The 23,235-nt window shown below is 43.7% G+C and overlaps 1 protein-coding gene across 8 annotated transcripts in view; it reads left to right on the forward strand.

Moving 5' to 3' along the window:
• Window positions 1-23,235, forward strand: part of SIPA1L2 (signal induced proliferation associated 1 like 2) — a 147,997-nt gene that overhangs the window by 5,001 nt on the left and 119,761 nt on the right. For all 8 annotated transcript variants that reach the window (XM_034765105.1, XM_034765108.1, XM_034765106.1 and 5 more), the window contains exon 2: window positions 3,406-5,123. In XM_034765105.1, the coding sequence (XP_034620996.1) occupies window positions 3,653-5,123 (1,471 nt within the window). In that variant the 5' untranslated portion in view covers window positions 3,406-3,652. The remainder of the gene's footprint in view (window positions 1-3,405; window positions 5,124-23,235) is intronic.

The raw sequence follows: 23,235 nt of genomic DNA on the forward strand, positions 1-23,235 counted from the left end.
GGGGGGGGGGGACCTCCAATCCTCTAACATCACTTTAGTTGACATCTGGAGAAAACTCTTTGAAGAATATGAAGAAACACTTATTAGTTGCTACTGTCAGTAGTTTACACGATACCATAATTCATACAGAAACTCTTTCTTGTGCTTTAGTTCTGTAATAGTAATTTTTCCCAAAAGTGTTAGATATACCACAAGATATTTTCCTACTTGCATTTTATTTTTACCAAAGGAATGTAAAATGCTTTAAAAATATTTTTAAAGATCCCGTGTGTCATATTTTAAAAATATTTTAATCAGACTCCATGCAAACTAACATGTAAACAGTTTGGTTGATCACTGTGGGCAAGCAAAACTTTTTTGCTTTAACCTACAGGTAGGTATTGTGTTTAAGGTCTTAGGCTGGAACACAACTTTTTTTTTGTTCCTTAAGAAGACCATGTTCTTAACATGTTTTTGGCCTGTTTTCTGCTGTGCAGCAAAATGGAAACAGTTTCAAGTGCAAGACTGATTATGCACTCTAAATACTGTTAACTAACTAAGGTTGATATACAATGGGCTTCAGACTTGCTATACCAGGCAAAGCCTGAGTTCAGGTTCCCGTGTTCCTCCAGACATGGAAGAAAAAAGTTCTTTTGTAAAGCTTAAATTTAATCTTTCCCCCCAATAATATTTTGAAATACTTTTTGTAATATAGGTAGGAAAGAAACGTTTTCCTCTCTGCCCTCCTCTTACTTCCATCCAACTAACTTCACTGAACTACAGGACGCTTTCAGTACAATTTACCCTCTCTGTGTAAAACTGCCCTAAATGTGCACATCCTTATTTGAAACATCTTGAAAGATCATTACATTGTTTCTTACTGCCCAAAGAAGAAAAGCTGCTGTGGGAGTAGATAACATTCAATCTTGCCTCACCCTTAAACTGATCTTTCGCAATGGGAGAAAAGCACTGGACATGGCTGCAGATGGATGTGCATACCCTGTGCACATTCCTCTACATGATTATCCTGAAAACTATTAAAACAATTGAAAAATATTTTAGTGTTCTAGTATTTCAATGTTTGATTGAATTAACGTTTGCCAACTTGGCTGCCATGTTGTTGTTATGGGAAGCAACCAGCATGTCGTTCATTAGCATAGTAGCTGTAGCCTCTTAGATTAGCAATCAGAGAAATATAAAAGAGAATATGCTTCAGTTACAGCTGTTCTGCAGTGAGATTAAGAATGAAGTAACGTAAATCCTCCAAATAGTAAAATAGAAGGAAATCATGCAGTACCTTACTGCTGTTTCCTAGATGTATTACAATGAAAGGAATTGCCATTTAAAAAAAAATTAATTGGAGTTCTCCTCTCTTCCTTGTCTAGAGATCTGCCTACTGGTTTTGCCTTTAAGTTTCCGCTGGGACTCTTTTACTTTCCAGCATGGTTTACAGTGTTTGCAATATCATCTCTGTTTGCCTAACTGGCAAGTCCCAAATTCAAAATTCTGTGCCCCCGCACCCTCCCTCTTCAAAGAAAGACCTAGTTTTCAAAGACTTGTCTTCATTAGTACTTGTAAATTTGAAGCGACTACATATTTTCTGCAACACAACTGGAATATTTAACTGTAAAATGTTTGGAACATTTTTGCTTGGAACAAAATCCTTGTAATTCACTTTCAAGGATTACTTAAGTGTACTATAATTCAGAGTAAATGTAACAGAAATATTGCCATATAGAAATAAAATAGAAATTACAACCAAAGAGACCTTTAGAATAGAAGATTTTAAACACTAGCACCACAGGATTGTTCCTTACAGTATATGTTATGTTATGTTCTTGTCCAGCGTAGTTTTAAATCACATCTGTGGGAAGGATTGTTCCACAATTTAATAGATATTTACTAGTTGAGCTGGCTGGAGGAAGACCATTCTGTTTTGTAGCAACGTTTGAGTTTTTGAAACTGTTTTCATCTGCATTTTGAAGAAAAATAAAACCTTTCAAACATTTTTCGTAAACAGAATTGTGTCAAAATGTCCATTTCAGAGAGAAGCTTGAGCTTTCCAATTTGGGAAGGTATCTGACTCGATAACCTGGTGGCTAGAGCACTGGTGTGGGATATGGGAAACCCTGATTCAAGTCCCTGCTCTATCTGATTGAGAAGAGTTTTTTTTTGTTCCAGATGACTGACCCAGGGAGAGCATGTACTTTAAACTTGGTTGAAACTGATACATCTCCATGATGTTTCGAGTGTTTTGGCTTCAATTAAATGAAATTTCACTGAAAATGTTCCAACCAGCTCTAATCACCAACTGAATGTTTTTCCTGATCAGACTAAATTTTACTGAATATTTTGTACCAGTGGACAGAATCACCTATGCATTCTTCCAGTCTATCATCCATGAAATTGAAACACTCAGGGCTCATCTACACTTAAAATGCTACAGTGGCACAGCTGTGCTGCTGTAGTGCTTCAATGTAGACACTGTCTGTCGATGGGAGGCGTTCTCCTGTTGGTGTATGTAATCCACCTCCCCGAGTGTTGGTAGCTAGGTCGACAGAAGAATTTTTCCATCTACTTAGCTCTGACTACACAGGAACTTAGGTCGGCTTAACTATGCTATTCAGGAGCATGGATTTTTCACACTTCTCACTGACATAATTAAACCTACCCAATATTTTAGAATAGACCAGGCTTTAGTTTTTAGCAGATGTACTCACAAGTACATTTTTGAGTTATGATATTGGCTGAGCGCGGTCCCTGCCCCAAAGTGCTTTTGTTTTCAGAGACCTACAAAAAAGGAGGTTGCACTGGAAAACCTACAGTAAAGAGTAACTTGAAGAGTATGCCTTCTGATTTCCTTATTACTGTTGACTCTGTTCATATGAGCATCACAGAAGTGACTTTTCAGGAGATGCTTCAATATGGAGAGTAATTTTGGCAAACTGGGATGAGGAGGGCATTCCATGCATTAGGAGGGTATTGAGAAAGATACCAAGATGTAAGTAGGAAAAGAAGACAAATGGAATAGGTCTGTAATCTATTGCAGATTTAAATTAATTAGGCAGGGATGTATTAATAGTGGATTTAAATTGGTTAACTGTAGTGGCTTATGTTATGTTTATAGATAAGTTCTTCCATACGTTAATAACAATCTGTGGATTGATCTTACATATTCTGTATCTTTAGCATTACGAATATTACTGGGCTAATTCATTGGTTGCTGAGAAGTGCAAATCAGAACATACTTCTATCTTTACCTTTCTGACTACATAATTTATAATATTCTCAGTATGTTTGTATCTGAGTTCCTTTGAGAATATATGGACCACTAATGGTGTTTAGGATGTTTTATATTTACAAGTAACACTGTAGACTTCCTGCTCTTGAATGTATATCATTTTAATGCACATTTTTCTTTTTCAGAACAGGTACAAGGAATATACCTGGATTGATATCAGATTGAACACTTCTAAACTGAAGGAAATATTATGAAGACCTCTTTTTCTGATATATTTTTTTTAACAAAAATGGCACTCTGATACCATTATGCTCTGATACAGACAGTAGTTGTCTTATTTTGCAATTCTCTGTTCCATATGTGATGATAATGTAATAACGGTAGTACCAGTCTTGGAGGTAAGACTAGGTACTTCTTTGCCCTTGAGTGGACATGAGCGATCAAAGGTCTTCACAAGAAGATAAGCAGAAACCCAGCCGAACGTCCTCAAAGTTCAAGGAGTCTTCAAAAAGTATGCAGTCCGATGACTACTTTGCTAGAAAATTTAAAGCTTTAAATGGTAACCTGGGTCCGCCTGCTTCTTTGAATACCTCTAGCAAAAATGAAAGTAATCAAACTAATGGTACACCAGCTATGCCTAAAATGGGTGTCCGAGCGAGGGTATCTGAATGGCCTCCTAAAAAGGATTGCTCTAAGGAACTAAGTAAAGCAGTATGGGAAAGTAGACCTCAAACCAGTTATGAGAGTGTTGGATCAGTAATTCCAAATGGACAAAATGACCAAAGTGATGGGCAACAAGAACAGCAGTTGGATTTGGAATTTGAAGAGACCAAATATACAATAGGAGATCTCTTTGTCCATTCGCCCCAGAGGGGACTTCATCCCATAAGACAAAGAAGCAACAGTGATGTCACCATTAGTGATATTGATGCTGAAGATGTGTTGGACCAGAATGCTGTTAACCCAAATACGGGAGCAGCTCTTCATAGAGAATATGGAAGTACTTCTTCAATTGACAGGCAAGGTTTATCTGGTGAGAATTTTTTTGCAATGCTCAGAGGATATCGAGTGGAAAACTTTGAACATAAAACTCTTGCTCCATTTGGATTTCCCGAGTTTTTCCGCTGTGACCCTACAATTTCTCCAAGTCTTCATGCTGCCACACAGATTTCCAGGGGAGAATTTGTCAGGATTTCTGGATTGGATTATATGGATAGTGCCCTGCTTATTGGTAGAGACAGGGACAAATCTTTCAAATGGAGACTAAAATCAGAAGCAGTAGAAACATCTCTGTTTAGAAAACTGAGAACTGTTAAAAGTGAGCATGAAACTTTCAAATTTTCCTCAGAACTGGATGATGGTAGATTTGAGCAAAACATTCGTCCTTGGAACTGTCAAAAATGTTTTGCACATTATGATGTTCAGAGCATTTTATTTAACATAAATGAAGCAATGGCTACCAGGGTTAATGTGGGAAAAAGAAAAAATATAACCACTGGGGCTTCAGCCGCATCACAAACTCAAATGACAGCAGGCCAGATTGGAAACTGTGAATCTCCTTTGGGAAGTAAAGAGGACCTCAATTCAAAAGAAAACCTAGATGCTGATGAGGGTGATGGGAAAAGCAATGACTTAATCCTGAGTTGCCCTTACTTCAGGAATGAAACTGGTGGAGAAGGAGATAGGAGGATTGCACTTTCCAGGGCAAACTCTGCATCTTTTGCTTCAGGTGAAAGTTGTTCCTTTGAATCCTCTCTAAGTTCCCACTGCACGAATGCTGGTGTTTCTGTACTGGAGGTGCCAAGAGAGAATCAGTCAATTCACCGGGAGAAAGTTAAGCGTTATATTATAGAACACATTGATCTTGGAGCATATTATTACCGAAAGTTCTTCTATGGAAAAGGTAAGTCTCTCCTTCTTGATATGTACGTATCGGGTTTAATTTGCTTAATATTTAGCCCTTTAAAAGAGAGCATTTCCCCCAAAGACTGAGTATTTGACAAAAATTAAACCTCTCAGTATATCTGTGAGGATTGCAAGTAGTAGTATCCAATGAGTAAAATGAAGTACAGAAATATTAAGTGACTTGTCCAAGGTCACAGAGTAGTGTGGTATAATTTAAAGTATGTTGTAAATTGGCTTCCTTGTACAAGGCTTTAGTTTTCTTTGTCTGAAAACAGGGAAAATGTTGATTTCCTGTCAAACTACTCTTAACAGATGGGGCCCAAAATTTTAGAGAGGAGGCTTTATTTTTGAGGCTTTTTCAGTCAAGTTAACTACCACCTTTAATTAGGTCAGTAGCTGACATCCATCCACCAGATTACATAATGTACTTTTAAAAAAATACATCACCATGTCTGGGTTTTGTTCTCTTCTCTTCTCCTATTGTTTCTGTGCATTTTGTCTAGCTATCTTGTTTCAGTTTCTTCCATCTTTCTCTCTGTGGTTCTTCCCTGTGTTTTCTTTTCTTCGAGGTGCTATTGGACTCTTCCATATACCACTCCTATATTGCTGTTGCTCTCAGCTCCCTCAAAAGCTCTGTGTTACAATAGCCTGTCTTCCAGCTAAGCAGGGCTGGATGTGCTCCCTTCCAAGCCCATCAGCCCTGTTCTTTTAGTATATCTACACTAGAAAAATGTTAAACTGCTTTCCAGAGTGAAGCACTAGTATAGACACAGCTCAGGTTTTTATCTAATTTTAATAAAAATCTCTCTCCATAACAAAGGTTCTCTGCCTTTAGCTGAGATTTCCTAATGTCATGCTTGCTGTGCCTTCCCAGCCAAATCTGAGCAGCAGCAAGCAACACATTGATTGACATACTACTTCCTCTTCTATCCCTCTGCAAGGGACTCAATAAGATTCAGTACAGTTCTTCCCTCCATCATGCTATAGAGATCTGAGAATGGGGAGAAAATTGTGGGAACTGGATGACAAGGAAAGGGAAGAAAGTAAGAAGCTGAAGCTGGTTTAATGGTAAAACATAGTAGACGAGGAAAACCAAGCAATGGTACATGAATAGCATAATGGCCAACAAGGGTCAGGCTAGAGACTCTTGCCTATATGCTCGGGGTATTACTGATCGCCATATTTGGGGTCGGGAAGGAATTTTCCTCCAGGGTAGATTGGCTGAGCCTCTGGAGGTTTTTCGCCTTCCTCCGCAGCATGGGGCAGGGATCACTAGCAGGAGGGTCTCAGCCGATTGAAGTCACTAAAACACAGGATTGGGGACTTCAACGGCAGAGTCCAGGGAAGGGTCTTGCGGCCTGCAGCATGCAGGGGGTCAGACCAGATGATCATAATGGTCCCTTCTGACCTTAAAGTCTATGAGTCTATGAGTCTATGAAACTTTGTTGGAGGAGGAGGAAAAAAGACCCACAGTTGTGAAAGGAAAGACAGAGATAAGGGTGCAGACTGGCTCTTGAGCTGTCTGGGAGATCAAGGATAGGGACTGTTGGGTTTCCAGGGTGAAGGAGAACCATGAAAACTGGTGACATGAGACTATTTGGCATATGTTTAGAGAGCCTGGGAGAAGGGATTGATTTACACAGAAAATGGAGAAGAGATGGACAGCTGAGTTAAAAATTAGAGTAAAAAGAAAAGGGGAGAGCGGGACAAGCCAAATCAGAGAGAGAATGGGTTTTTTTAAATGGGTTTTAGAAATCAAAAATTGTAATTTTCAAAAATATTGGAAAGTAGTCTTAAGCAGATTGCAGATAAGACTGAACAAAAGTTGCCTTATTATGGAAGACAAAGTGGAGCATAAGAATGAAGGAAATAAAATAAAAAAAATATGGAATGTCCTTTCTTTAGCGAGGCAAGTTTCTCAGAACCCCTTCAGATAATACAATATACACAACCCTTATTGTCATTTGGAACAGTTGACCCAAATGAAATATGTTTGGGGTAATATTTGCTTTGATACCATTAGAAATGAAGGTTTATAAGATTCCTTTACTAGAAACAGCACACTTGATGAGTATATGAATAAAAATATAAATACTAAGAAATGGAATTGTTACCATCTGATAGCTGTTCTATAGCTTGTGTGAAACAAATTGTTGGTGTCATTCTTGTTCCCGGGGGCAAAGACTCAGCAACCCACAATGACAGTTGTCACTAATTGGTACCGTGGTTGAAACAGTGGGAGTCCCTCCAGGTTTGGTTTGAGGTATGTTCCTAATTAAGTGTTGGGAAACTTGCAGTGCTGCTGGCCATGCTGTTAACTGCACTGTGGGTAGATGACTTCAGGAATCAGCATGCTCATTTGGACACCTTTTACAATCACTGATTCCTTAATGGTTTGGAATGTAAAAATGAATGCTGCTTAGTGTTTTTTTAGGATTCTTCTTCTAGTAGTGTCCTGCTCATGCATTTGCTCCACTCATCCTTGTGCCCTGTGCTGAGGCTATATGCGACAGTGCAGGCAAACCACCCTCAGATCCTTTTCAACTGCCTTCAGCATGAGACAGTCTCCAGGTGCCTGTTCTCTCTAATATTTCAGCAATTGTTAGCATATGAGGTTCTTACCCACAAAAGCTTATGCTCCCAATACTTCTGTTAGTCTTAAAGGTGCCACAGGACCCTCTGTTGCTTTTTACAGATTCAGACTAACACGGCTACCCCTCTGATACTTGTTAGCATATAATTAGTCACTTAGTGTTTACACTTGTTGGAACAGTTCATTTTTTTTTCTTTTTCTTAAAAATAATACAATTTTTATTAATTTCAGATTTAGTTAGATCAGAGGTCTCAAACATGTGGCCCGCCAAGTGGCCCGCCCCCGCCCCCCCGCCTACCTCCAGGCCAGGGGTGGGCAAACTACACACATGGGATTGCCCCCTTCGATCCCCGCGCCGCTCCCTGAAGCTGGCATCATGTCCCTGCAGGGGGGTGGGGTGGGGGAAGAAGCAGAGGGCTCCGTCCATGTGTTGCTTCCCGGCCTGGCTTCCAGGCACCACCCCCCCGGAGCTCCCATTAGCCGGGAATGGGGAACTGCGGCCAATGGGAGCTTTGGGGGCGGTACCTGGAGGCGCGGCAAGCAGCGTGCAGAGCCCTGCGTGCCCCTCCCCCAGGGGCCGCAGGGACGTGGTTCCAGCTACTTCCCAGAGCGGGGCCGGGGCCGCTGCCACCTCGGATCCCGAAGCCCTCCTGCACCCCGCCCCCCCAACTCCCTGCCCTGAGCCCCCTGTCTGCACCCTGTCCCCTGTTTGAGCCCCAACCCCCTGCCTGCATCCCGCCCCATCTGCACCTCTGCCCTGAGCCCCGTGCCCTGAGCCCCCTGCTGCACCCCACACCCCTTCTGCACCCCAACTCCCTGCCCGGAGCCCCCTGCCTGAACCCCAGCCCCCTACCTGCACCTCAACCCCGTGCCCTGAGCCCCCTGCAGCATCCCACACCCCTTCTGCACCCCAACTCCCTGCCCTGAGCCCCCTGCCTGCACCCCAATCCTGTGCTTCACCTTAACTCCCTGCCCTGAGCCCCCGCCACATCCATCATGCACCCTCTGGGGGCAGGGAGGGGGCAGTGCTGGGGTGAGGACTTCAGGGAAGGGGTTGGAATGAGGGCAGGGAAGGGGTGGGAAGAGGCGGGGCCCCATGGAAGGGGTGGAGACTGGGCAGGGCTGGCGGCAGTGAGGGGGTGTGTGTCAGTGTTGCGGCCCTCGGGCCAATGAACTAGCCCTCGTGGTCATTTGAGTTTGAGACCCCTGAGTTAGATAGTTAAGAGCTTCCCCTTCTAAGGGTTATTTTTCATTATTTTACTTGGGTATGCTGGGCTCCCCATGATTCAAGAGGTGCCTCTCCTGCCATGAGCTTATTCCAGTAAGTGATGGGCATTGCCAGTGCCTCTGCTGTTTGCGTGATCTGTATATTCCAGTAAGTGCAAGTACTGTACTTTCTTCATCTTGGAAAAATAGAGAGATCAAATTTAAACTTCTTATGATGGAGCAAGATTTACAATCATCTTTGGATCCAGGGTGGAGGACCACTGTGTACATACACTCCCAGTTCTGCTAGTGCCTCATCCCCATAAAAATCTCAATCACTGGAGACCCGTAGAGATGTATGCAGTAACACAGCACCAAGTACATCTATGGTATCAAAGTCCTCATTGACATCTGCCTCTAAGAAGAAGGAGGGAAGGAGTAAATCTCCAAGGGTATGTCTACACTACGGGATTAATCCGAATTTTGGAAACAGATTGTATAAAGTTGAATGTATGCGGCCACACTAAGCACATTAATTCGGCGATATGCGTCCATGTACCAGGGCTAGCGTCAGTTTCCAGAGCGTTGCACTGTGGGTAGCTATCCCATAGTTCCCACAGTCTCCTCCGCCCATTGGAATTCTGGGTTGAGATCCCAATGCCTGATGGGGCCAAAAACAATGTCTCGGGTGGTTCTGGGTACATCCTCCACCCTCTCCAGGGAAGCAACGGCAGACAACTGTTTCGCACCTTTTCCTGGGTAAACAGTGCAGATGCAATACCACGGCAAGCATGGAGCCCACTCAGCTCAAGACAGCAGTCATGAACATTGTAAACACCTCGCGCGTTATCATGCGGTTTATGCTGAACCAGAACCTGCAAAACCAGGCGGCGAGGAGTAGGCTACGGCAGCGTGGTGGCGAGAGTAATGAAGACATGGACATGGAATTCTATTAAACCGTGGGCCCCGGTGCTTTGGAGATCATGCTGTTAACGGGGAGGTTGTAGCCGTGGAATGCCGATTCTGGGCCCGGGAAACAAGCACAGACTGATGGGACCGCATAGTGTTGCAGGTGTGGGACGATTCCCAGTGGCTGCGAAACTTTCGCATGCGTAAGGGCACTTTCATGGAACTTTGTGACTTGCTGTCCCCTGCCCTGAAGCGTCAGAATACCAAGATGAGAGCAGCCCTCACAGTTGAGAAGCGAGTGGCGATAGCCCTGTGGAAGCTTCCAATGCCAGACAGCTACAGGGCAGTCAGGAATCAATTTGGAGTGGGCAAATCTACTGTGGGGGCTGCTGTGATGCAAGTAGCCAAAGCAATCACTGAGCTGCTGCTACGAAAGGTAGTGACTCTGGGAAATGTGCAGGTCATAGTGGATGGCTTTGCTGCAATGGGATTCCCTAACTGTGGTGGGGTGATAGATGGAACCCATATCCCTATCTTGGCACCAGAGCACCAGGGTACCCAGTACATAAACCTCAAGGCGTACTTTTCAATGGTGCTGCAAGCACTTGTGGATCACAAGGGACGTTTCACCAACATCAACGTGGGCTGGCCGGGAAAGGTTCATGACGCTCGCGTCTTCAGGAACACTACTCCGTTTAAACGGCTGCAGCAAGGGACTTACTTCCCGGACCAGAAAATAACCATTGGGGATATTGAAATGCCTATAGTTATCCTTGGGGACCCAGCCTATCCCTTAATGCCATGGCTCATGAAGCCATACACAGGCAGCCTGGACAGGAATCAGGAGCTGTTCAACTACAGGCTGAGAAGTGCAGAATGGTGGTAGAATGTGCATTTGGCCGTTTAAAAGGTCACTGGCGCTCGTTACTGACTCGGTCAGACCTCAGCCAAACCAATATCCCCATCGTTATTGCTGCTTGCTGTGTGCTCCACTATCTGTGAGAATAAGGGGGAGACTTTTATGGCGGGGTGGGAGGCTGAGGCAAATCGCCTGGCTGCTGATTATGCGCAGCCAGACACCAGGGCAATTAGAAGATCACACCAGGAAGCGCTGCGCATCAGAGAAGCTTTGAAAACCAGTTTCATGACTGGCCAGGCTACGGTGTGAAAGTTCTGTTTGTTTGAAAATCTGCCCCCTTGATTGACTCATTCCCTGTAAGCAAACCACCTTCCCACCTTAAATCACGGCTTGCTTTTAAAGGAAATAAAGTCAGTATTGTTGAAAAATCATGTATTCTTTATTAATTGATTATAAACCTAGGGAGAGAAACGACAAGGTAACCTGGATGAGGTTTGGGAGGAGGATAGGAGGGAAGTAAAAGGCCACTGAAAAAATTCAATTTAATGACAGCCTTTTGGTTGGGCTGTCCACTGGGGTGGAGTGGGAGGGTGCACGGAGCCTCCCACCCTGTGTTCTTACACGTCTGGGTGAGGAGGCTATGGAACATGGTGAGGGGGGAGGGAGGTTATACACAGCGGCTGCAGTGGCACTCTGTTATCCTGTTGCTGTTCCTGAAGCTCCACCAGACGCCGGAGCATGTCTGTTTGATCACGCAGCAGCCCCAGCATTGCAGCCTGCCACCTCTCATCTCGAGTGTCCCTCATGACCTCACGTTCACTGGCATCTTTCCTGTATTTAGATACCGTGTCCTTCCACTCGTTCAAATGAGCTCTTTCATTGCGGGTGCATTCCATTATTTCCGAGAACATCTCGTCTCGCGTCCTCTTTCTCTGCTGCCTTATCTGAGATAGCCTTCGGGACGGAGGAGGGAGGCTTGAAAAATTTGCAGCTGCTGGAGGGATGGAAAAAAGGAGAGAAGTTTTTAGAAAGATACATTTTACAGAACAATGCTTATACTCTTTCACGGTGAACAACACTATTCACATTACATAGCACATGTGATTTCAGTACAAGGTTGCATTTTCCATCTTAATATCGAGTGCCTGTGGCTTTGGTGTTAGAGATCACAGATGCAGGTCTGGGCAACAGAATTCGGCTTGCATGCGCCCATGGTAAGCCATTGTCTTTTGGCTCCTGCGCCCTCCTTTCCCACATACCAGCAAAGCCCGTTGACTGCTGCGGTTTTCCTGTTAACCTTCAGCAGCAGAAAACAAACTAACCCCCGCCCCCCATCCAATTCTCTGGGATGATTGCGGTGCCCCCCCCCCCCCCCCCGGGCCGTGTGGCTGGTATCAGGGAAGATTCCTGCTAGCCAAAGGCGAAAAGCTCAGTGCCAATTTCCCCTCCCCCCCGCCCCCTCTGCACTTCGCTAACTGCAGGGAAGGATTTCTTTTCAACCACAACTGGGCAAACAGCCCAGTAGGAACGGCCACCTCTGTCCCCTTAATTAAATTCCCATATTTCAACCAGGTTACCATGAGCGATATCACTCTCCTGAGGATTACACAGCGAGATAAAGAACGGATGTTGCTTGAATGCCAGCAAACACTGGGACCATATGCTTCCAGGCTTTGTCATGCAATGATACCAAATTACTTGTTACTAGCATGGCGTGGTCAAGTGTCCTACCATGGAGGACGGAATAAGGCTGCACTGCCCAGAAACCTTCTGCAAAGGCTTTTGGAGTACCTCCAGGAGAGCTTCATGGAGATGTCCCTGGAGGATTTCTGCTCCATCCCCAGACACGTTAACAGACTTTTCCAGTAGCTGTACTGGCCGTGAATGCATCCCAAGTCCTCAGGGCAAAGTAATCATTAAAAAACGCTTGCTTTTAAAACAAGTTTTATATTTTAAAAGGTAAACTCACTTGAGGTCCCTTCCATGGGGTCATGGTCTTGGGTACTGGCTTGGGAGGGTAGACTCATAGACTTTAAGGTCAGAAGGGACCATTATGATCATCTGGTCTGACTCCCTGCATGCTGCAGGCCGCAAGACCCTTCAGTCAGGGTACTTCAGTCAGGCTGAGAAAAAGATCCTGGCTGTTGGGGTGAACGGAGTGCTGTGTGCTCTCCACAAGCTCGGCGTCGTCCTCTTTCTCTTCCCTGTCCGCAGAATCCTCAGGTGTGGCTGATGAGATTACTCCCGCCTCGGAATCCACGGTCAGAGGTGGGGTAGTGGTGGCGGCCCCCACTAGAATTGCATGCAGCTCAGCGTAGAAGCGGCACGTCTGCGGCTCTGACCCGGAGCGACCGTTTGCCTCCTTTGTTTTCTGATAGGCTTGTCTGAGTTCCTTGACTTTCACGCGGCACTGCTCTGAGTCCCTATTGTGGCCTCTCTCCATCATGCCCTTGGAGATTTTTTTCAAAAGTTTTGTCTTTTTGAATGAAGTTCTGCTAGCACTGAATCCTCTCTCCATTTAGTGATCAGATCCAATACCTCCCATACGGTCCATGCTGGTGCTCTTTTTCGATTATCGGCCTGCATGGTTATCTGTGCTGATGAGCTCTCTGTGGTCACCTATGCTCTCCTGTGCTGGGCAAACAGGAAATGAAATTCAAATGTTTGCGAGGCTTTTCCTGTCTACCTGGCCAGTGCATCCGAGTTCAGATTGCTGTCCAGAGCGGTCACAATGTGCACTGTGGGATAGCTCCTGGAGGCCAATACCATCGAATTGCGGCCACACTAACCCTAATTTGAAATGACAGTATCTATTTTGGCGCTACTCCGCTCATCGGGGAGGAGTACAGAAATCAATTTTAAGAGCCCTTTATTTTGAAATAAATGGCTTCGTTGTGTGGATGGGTGCAGGGTTAATTCGATTTAACGCTGCTAAATTTGAATTAAACTCATAGTGTAGACCAGGCCCAAGAATACCTTGGTTGCTGACTCACAAGAATGCTATGGAGACCGCACATCCCAAGGGGAGTTTCATGCATTCTCTGACTGATACTGGTACCGCAAAGGAAGAAGAGTCAGTCATCTAATATAAACTCAGTACCGAGTACGGGTAGTTGTACCCAGAGCAGCAAAGACACTGTTGAAGAGAGTTCTAAGCCCATCCCTGAACAACACTTGGTACAGGTAACACTAAAGTCAAGGGTACAAAAGACCACTTGGCTGCCTATGGTGCTCATGCAATCAGAGCTGACTCACCCAAATGTCAAAAGTTGGGTACCAGCTGCATTGGGACTAAAGCTGTCCTCCCAGGTTCTCACTCGACCCCATATTTGATACCATTGGTACCACAAGAATTTAGGTACCCCAAGGACCTAATCGTGTCTTCAGAGCCAGAGTCTCCTCTGTTAATGAGTGCTGGGGGTTTGTCGGCATCAAGACTCTCTTGGTCACTGACTCCTCTATCATCTAGTGGGCAAACTTTTTGGCCTGAAGGCCACATCTGGGTATGGAAATTGTATGGTGGGCCGTGAATGCTTACGAAATTGGGGGCAGGAGGGGGCGTGGGCTCTGGGGTGGCGCTGGGGATGAGGGGTTTGGGGTGGAGGAGGGTGCTGAGGGGTTTGGAGGGGGATTAGGGCAGGGGATTGGAGTGCAGGCGGGACTAAGGGGTGCAGGCTCTGGGCAGTTCTTATCTCAAGCAGCTCCCAGAAGCAATGGCATGTCCCCTCTCCAGCTTCTACGTGGAGGCGCGGCCAAGTGGCTCTGTGTGCTGCCCTGTCTGCAGGCACCGCCCCTGCAGCTGCTATTGGCCATGGTTCCTGGTCAGTGGGAGCTACGGGGGCAGGGCAACATGCAGAGTCCCTTGGCTGTCCCTATGCATAGGAACCGGAGGTGGGACATGCCACTGGTTCTGGGAGCCAAGCGGAGCAAGACCCCAACCCTGCTCCCCGGTTGGAGCTCAAGGGCCGGATTAAAATGTCCGGAGGGCAGGATGCGCCCCCGGCCTGTAGTTTGCCCTCCCCTGATCTAGATCATCATATTCACCCCCATTTACTTTGCAAACTGAATATCTATTCCCACCACTACCACCACCACCACCCTTGGAGCACATGGAAGAGGACTCCTCAGATTCTCAAATTTTGGTGCAGGGTTCCAGTGTCTGTTCTTGGTCACGTTGCTTTCCCTCCTACACTGACATATTACAGGAGGATAGACCTCAAATGACAACCACACGGCAGGAACACAGATGGATGACTCCACCTTTGCCTTTTGGGCCCCCTCAGTGGCCTTGCTAGGACCCTGGGCATTCTATTGTCAACAATTTGCAACAAGGTCTTTGCACCACCGGCGGGAATAGAGAAGGGCCCATTTGCCTCAACCTCCTATACCACCACCTATGCCAGAGGAGGAAACCTTTGAGGAGCAAGAAGCAAGAGCAGATTAGGAGATAACACCTTTCGCTAGTACGCCTCACAAAGCTGTCCTTCTTCCACCACCTTCTATGGCAGATGACTTCAGGCAGTTTCAGGAGCTGATGAAGGAAATTGCTGACACACTTCAGATTCCCTTATAGGAGGTTCAGGAGTCCCACCGCAAACTCCTACGTTATTTTGCACACTTTGACATCTATAAGAATTGCCATTCCGGTCCAATGAAGCTCTTATCGAGCCTGCTAAGAGTTAATTGAGTAAACTCCAGCTACTTCACCGCCTTCCTTCACGGGGATGGATAAAAAATATTATGTCCATGCCAGGAAATCAGAATTTTTATTTTCCCATCCAGCTCCAAGTTCCCTAGTAGTGGATGCCGTTAATGCCAAATCCACCCCATACAGTAAGGACCACAGGAGGTTTGATCTTTTTGGTCACAAATCCTACACTTCAGCCACTCTTCACTTCAGAATATCGAACCATCAGGCACTCATAGCCAAATACAACTATTTAAATTATAACAAATTTTGTTCCTTTATTGATCACCTGCCAGAGGACCATCATGACCACTTTAAGGCCATTAGACAAGACTGTCCTCTCCTGTCAAAGACATCACTCCAGGTGTCCTTGGATGCTGCAGATATTGCAACACAATCTATATCTACTGCAGTGGTCATAAGAACATCTTGGTTGCAGCTGTTGGGCTTCCAAAGAGAGGTTTAGAGTACTGTAGAAAACCTCCCCTTATGATGATCATAAGCTCATTGTGGACTCAGCTACAGCTCTATCTTTTCAGCCATCTACGTCCTCCTAGCGACAGTTTTGATGGCTTGGTCAAGTCAACCATCCAATTGACTGGGTTTTTCAGCTGCAACATCTTACACCTCTCCTTCCTTTTGGATGCCACTACTCCCATTTTTAGGCTGCATGGGAAAATATAACATCAGACAAATGTTTTTTGGAAGCCATAACATCTGGTTACACTATTCATTTCAAATCTATTCCTCCTATCCCTTCCCACTCCCCATCTCTCTTCAGGGACTCTTCTCATGATCAATTGCTGATGCAAGAGATGGCCTCAGTTCTGTGTTTCGGAGCAATAGAACCAGTTCCTGTACAGCACAGGAAAAAGGGATTTTATTCAAAGTGCTTCCAGATTCCCCAAAAGAATGAAGGATGGAGGCAAATTTTAGATCTCAGGTCTCTGAATAAGTATGCAAAAAGAGCAAAAATTCAGGATGGTGACTCTTACAGCAATAATTTCGTTGTTAGAATTAGAAGACTAGTTCATGACTTTTGCCCTTCAAAATGCATATTTTCATATTTCTGTTACCCTTCATACAAGAGGTTTCTTTATTTTCTAATCAGCAAGAAGCGCTACCTCTACTGGGTGCTCCCTTTGGCACCTCGGATAAACTCAAAGATTATGGTAGTAGTTGATGCCCACCTATGTTTTGGGGGTATAGATGTTTTCCTGTATCAGGATGATTGGGTAGATTATATCAGGAAATGTTGGCTTCTTTCAACTTTGTAGTGCAGCATGCCAGGTTATATCTCTGAGGTCTACAGGGATGTGTTGAACGGTTTACAAACCAAGTAATCACAGCCTAGACAGGTTACTGTCTGTTCCCCAATAGGTTCTGCAGCCACTCAGCTGGTGGAAGGACTCGACCAAAACTTGTGCAGGTGTCCCATTCTTTCAGAACCCCCCTACTGTAGTGAAAATATCAGCTGCTTTGCTTTTTTTTGTTTGGTGGGCACATCTGGGACCTCACAAGTGCAAGGCAAATGGTCACTGCAAGAGCATCTTCTCCACATGAATGTTTTATAAATTGTGGTCAAAAATACTTGCTGAAACTGTCTCCCTTTAATAAGATCAAAGTCTTAAAAATGATGACAGACAACTAGGCATGCATGTATTGTATTATATCAACATCCGGGAGGAGCACGTTCCACATCTCTCTGTGCTGAAGTGATAAAACTCTGGAATTGGTACATAGCCAACCACATAGTCATCACAATTTCTTACTTCCCAGATATTTAGAAAACCATGGCAGATGACCTCAGCAGACATTGCTTTCTAAATTACAAATGGGAACTGAACAGCTGAGTCCTTCAGGTGGTATTCTTAGCATGGGGGTTCCCATAGATCAATCTATTTGCTACAGCAGCCAATGCAAAATGCGTCAGGTATTGCTCCAGAGGGGGTCTCAATCCCCAATCCCTATGAGATACATTTCTCATCTGATGGACTTCATTACATGTATCCACCTTCATCATTATTGTTAAAGGTTCTCAATGAGAAGAAACAGGAGTGGGCCAGAGTCATATTAATTGCTCCAATGTGGCCAAGACAAGTCTGGTATACCTATCTAATCAGACTCACCCCTTATCCTCCATGGAGGCTTCCAATCAGTCCTCACTTACTGACTCAGGCTCCAGATCAGACACTTCACCACAATTTACAGATTGTGAGGCTCCAAGAATAAGTTCCTCAATGGCTCTCTGGAATAGAGGTATCCTGTTCATCAGAGGTACAACACATTTTATTAAATAGTAGAAAAGAGTCTACAAGAGGTATTTACCTCCAAGAAATGGAAATATCATCTTTGGTGTAATAGTCATCAGATTTTTCAGACTTGCTCTCCTCTTTTTAAAGTATTGGATTATATGTTGTAATTGAAAACATTGGGTCTTTCTATGAATTGCATTAGGATTCACTTAGCAGCAATAACAGCTTTTCACACACCCATTGGGGACTTTTCACTCTTCACTTACCCAGCTATGGCAAGATTCATATGAAATTTGTCTAATATCTCCCCACAAATCAGAAATAGTACTCCTAGCTGGGATCCGAACCTAGTCCTTAAATGCAGTATGAAACATCCTTTTGAGCCACTAGCTATGTGTTCTTTATTAGATTTATCACTGAAGACTCTCTGGTAGCATTCACTTCTACCCAAAGGGTTGGAGACTTGGAGGCTTTAATGGCAGACCCTCCCCCTCCCCTTTTATGGTAATAACCAGAAAGTGTTACTGCAGGTCCATCAAAGAATTTTACCTAAGATATCCTCAGAATTTCATATTAATCAAACCATTCATCTTCTAGTCTCTCCCCCTCGCCCCCTCAAAAAACATACCAGACTAATGAAGAAGCCATATTCCATACCCTATATGTCAGGAGGGCATTAGCCTTTTACCTAGATAGGATATTTAGAAGACTATTTGTATCCAAATCAGACAGAAACAAGCGTTCAGTAATTTAAAAACAGAGGTTATCAAAGTGGCTATCCGGTCGTACTAAGATCTTTTACGACACAACTCATGGTCAACCCCCTTTAAGAGTGATAGCACATTCCACAATGTGGATGTACCGATTGCAGACGTCTGTAGAACGGTAATTTGGTCATCTGGTTATACTTTTTCTAATCATTATGTTTTGGTGCCAGCAGCAAGATCCAATGCTGCTGCAGGCAGTGCAGTCCTTGCTTCCCTATTGGACTCTTCTTCAAACCTCCTGCCACCTTAGAGCAATACTGCTTGGGAGTCACCTGAAGTGGAGCACTCCCAGAGACACTACTTGAAACAGGAGAGATTACGCAACTTGTGCAATAACTGGAGTTCTTTGAGATGTGTGTCCCTGTGGGTGTTCTTCTATCTGCCTTCCTTCCCCTTTGCATTAGAGTTTCCTGGGGGACTTTGCAGTGGAGAAGAAACTAAGGGCGGTTCACCCACACAGCCCCATTTAGCCGCAGCATGGGGCGCATGTGTGGGGTGCATGTGCAGGGCACATGGGCACCACCACTGAAAATCTCCAAAGGTGCAGGGTACAGGCCCACCTGAAGTGGAGCAGTCACAGGAACATACATCTCAAAGAACTCCAGTTACTGTACAAGGTGAGTAACCTCTCCTTCTGTTTACTGGAAATATCTAGACTTAGACCTTGATAATAAATGGCTCATTAAAGTTACATGTACATCCCTGACTTTGCTGCTGCTGTAAATACCATACATGTTTGATACATTTCACATTCACAGTATTAAATTTCCCCCCTCTTTGCCCCTAGAATGCTACCTTAGACATTCAATTTCCTACATGTTCCTGATATATAATATAATAAATGTATATGGATATACACACATGAATTGTGCACAGAGTCTCACTTGATATCCTTCCATGATAGTGAGCTCAGTGGTTGACATTATGAACTACTGTACATTGAATTGCAGATTTAATAGTAGAGGAAAACTTAACAAGAGGCTGTGGAAAGATTAAATAGAAAGGTAGCAAACAGGTGCTTGTTTATAAAGAAATTTACACATCCCCCTTCCTTTGCTTGTGCCTTTAAGGAGATACCTATGAAAGAGAAATAGCTTTCTGCCTAATTGGTGTTTTAGTTCACAGATTTATAATTGGCAACTGTCAACATGCAGCTTTTATTTCTGTTTTAAGAAACAGTTCAGCATATGCAGCATTAACAATTTCCTTCCCTATCAACAAATTATGGATTAGAAATTCAGTTTCTAATTTCTGAAACAAACTGTAATGTTACGTGGTATATAAGTTGCATAGCTATTGCAAAAATAAACTCCACACGTGACATGGTTGTAATATAAAATATTTTCACATTGATTGTGTAAAATATTTATCACTCTTGATATGATTTGCAACAACTAAAATGTTTTATTATATTTTATAGGTTTGATGTATTGACAGTGTCCTTTCATGGATCTCAATTTAGTAGACCTGAGGAGGGAGTAAAAGGAGACAGATGTATGTTAAATTTTTAAAGAGTAATTGAAAGGAGCTTTATTTAGCATTGAGTTTGTTTTTTAAAATTTCCTTTTCCATGAAGAAATTGTCTCCATCACCAACCATGCTTGTGGCATGTTTACAACTACTTCTTAATGTGTAACTGCAACTATTTATGGATAGCAAATAAAAGAAGGTTTCTGAGTAGCAGCCGTGTTAGTCTGTTTCCGCAAAAAGAACAGGAGTACTTGTGGCACCTTAGAGACTAACAAATTTATTTGAGCATAAGCTTTCGTGGGCTATAGCCCACTTCTTCAGCTGCATAGAATGGAACATATATTGAGGATATATATATATATGTGTGTGTATATATATATATATATATATATATATATATATATATATGTATATATATATATGTGTGTGTGTGAGCTTATGCTCAAATATATATACACACACACATACACAGAGAGAGAGAGAGCACCTGTTCATAAATAAATTAGTTAGTCTCTAAGGTGCCACAAGTACTCCTGTTCTTTTTGCAAATAAAAGAAGTGTCTGTCTAAAAAGGACATTTTTAAGGATATGTTGAGGTTGGAAGCCTTATCAGACTTTCAACATCAGCTGCCAGTTTTGTATTCAGTAGCTTGGAGACCGTCTTTTCTCTTTGCAAATGGAATTTTATGAATATGAGATCTGTTCAGTATCAATAGGACCCTTTTATTAGAAGGAAAATTGACCTCTATACACTCCAAAATGAAAAAATGAAGTGCTTTTAGATATTTGAATTGTAGGGCTTTGGGACAGTATGACAGGGTCCATAGGGTGCAACCTGTATTCTGGGACTGCTGAGCCCTCTGTCCCACCAACCTGGGGTATCCCTCTCACATTGTGATGCTGTTGCTAAGCCACAAACCTCTGGCAGGTACTGCACTTACTCAGACATCCAAAGGCAGGGATACACCCAACTGAGTTATATGAATGCTTTGCCAGACACTCATGAGCTAACAATAGAGAGGCTCCAGCCAATTCCTCCCTGTTCCCCAGCCTTGCACCCCAGAACTGTACTGTCTTGCCCTCACCTGAAGCTGATCAGTGTAAGTTATTACACAGTCTTCCCCTCCCTCAACGTGGAGAGGACACATGCTAGTCTTCGTAAACTGATCTGAGATTTCCCAAGCACTTCAACCAAAATACACTGTTTTAGGTAAAATCTAAGAGAGATTTATTAACTACAGAAAGATGGATTTAAAGTGATTATAAGTAGCAAGTGTAGAGATCAAAGTTGGTTATCTAAGAAATAAAAGTAAATTCGCAGTCTGAATTCTACAAATTCAACAGGATTTGAATCAAGCAGTGGCTCACCCTGACAGATGGTATAGTTCCTCAATACCCAGACTGGGACTCCTTTTCAGCTTAGGCCCACCATCCCCAGTTCAAAGTCTTTATCCTCCAGATGTGTTTCCATGTGTTGAGTTGTGTGGGGAGTGTGGCCAAGTCATGATATCACTTCCCCTCTTTTATAGTTTCTTCCAGTTTGCTGGAAAGATCTTTTCTTATGACGTGGGTCAAGCAGTCTCCATAGAATACATGCTCTCTCTCAGAAGTCTCCATTGTATACAGTTCTGGGATAGTGGATTTGTTCCTTGATGGGTGTTGATGAGCTAATAATGCTGTCTGGCTACTCCAGGGGTTGCCAACCTGAGCCTACGAAGAAGCCAGAATTTACCAATGTACCTTGCCAAAGAGCCACAGTAATACGTCAGCAGCCCCCAATCAGCTCCCCCGCTGCCAGCACCTCCCACCCACCGGCAGCCCTGCCCCCTCCTTCCCTCCCTGCACCTCCTGATCAGCTGTTCCGTGGCGTGCAGGAGGCTTTGGGCGGGGGGGAGGAGTGAGGGCACTGCTGGCTCGGGAAGGGGTGGAGTGGGGGCAGGGCCTGTGGCAGAGCCATGAGCACCACCTGGTCTATTGGAAAGTTGGTATCTGTGGCTCCAACTCCGGAGTCGGTGCCTATACAAGGAGCCGCATGTGGCTCCGGAGCCACAGGTTGGCCACCCCTGGGCTACTCCATTGTTATACCTGAAAGGCTGGTTGTGGGTGTTCCCAACCTCACAACATATATCAGTAATAGACATGTAACAAAACTTCATAACTTTACATACAATGATAGCGCATGCAATCCAAAAGAATATTAATGTTCAACAGATCAAGACTTTTAAAATGATACCTCATAAGGCATACTTTGTATAAAAACATCATAATTATGTCAGTGGTGAATATGGGGGTTCCAGGTTGCGGCTTTGAGACACAGAGTGCCATAGAGAGTAACTTTGTTTTGTTTGCTTTTTCCTCTTCAGTCTAGAAAAATCATTGTATTTAACTTTTTTTTATTATTATTATTTGTTTTTTTGCATTTTGGAACATTTTTAAAAAATTGTCTTGCATTAAAAATCCCCATCCCAAAGACGAAAGACCAGTGTCTTCACCGTGCTTTCATTTTCTAGATGCACCTCCTCACTCGTTGAGTTCTCTTCCTTGAAAGCATTGTACTTACCACCTTTGATTCAATGTAAACTAATATATTTAGCTGAATTTTTAAGTTTGTTTTTGAATGTCTCCCACTTTGGACAAGAGATGAGCTGGAACTGCCAAGTTTGGATCTAGTTCTCAACTTTTCCAAAGCCTGTAGTTCTGATCTGGGGTTTTGGTTTGAGGCTCATGTCTTTACATAGCCATATGGTACTGTCTGATGGTTTCCCAAGTCTAAAGCTTTGGGGATCATTAAAATTAGTTTTATGGGAAAGTTAGTACATATAAAGAACTGATTGGGCGTCTCCTTTCTGACAAAATGATAGGTGGCAGCACCAGACCTGGCTAAAAATGTTGGCACCTTTTCCTTGCTCTGGATGTGGGACCTTCTCTTACTAAAGTTTCCTTTCTCACCAGAAGTAACTCCTACAACTGCTTACCTTATTACCATCCTGTGTTTTTCCCAACTGTTTTTTTCTGCCCACATCTTCAAAATGAGTTGGCCTAGAAATTCCATGTTGGTTGTATTTTTGTTTGCTGTGTTGAGAAGTGCTTTTTTAGCCAAGAGTTTTTCAAAAGTGGTAGTTTAAATTTAGTTTCATAAGTCCATAATTAGTTATTTAAATAAGTGGACTGATATTCAGAAGTGCTGAGCCACTTCAGCCTCTTTTTTAGAAGGTAATGGGAGTTTGTGTGCACTGCACACTTACGAAAATCAGTCTATTTATTTAAGCTCCTAAATGTACTTTAGAGCCTAAAGTTAGTCTCCTATCTTTTGACACATTCGGTCTCTGTAGGTTTCGTGGTGGAGAATCACGTGTTTTAAAAG

This window comes from Trachemys scripta, chromosome 3, assembly GCF_013100865.1.
Source record: "Trachemys scripta elegans isolate TJP31775 chromosome 3, CAS_Tse_1.0, whole genome shotgun sequence".
Classification (NCBI taxonomy): Eukaryota; Metazoa; Chordata; order Testudines; family Emydidae; genus Trachemys; species Trachemys scripta.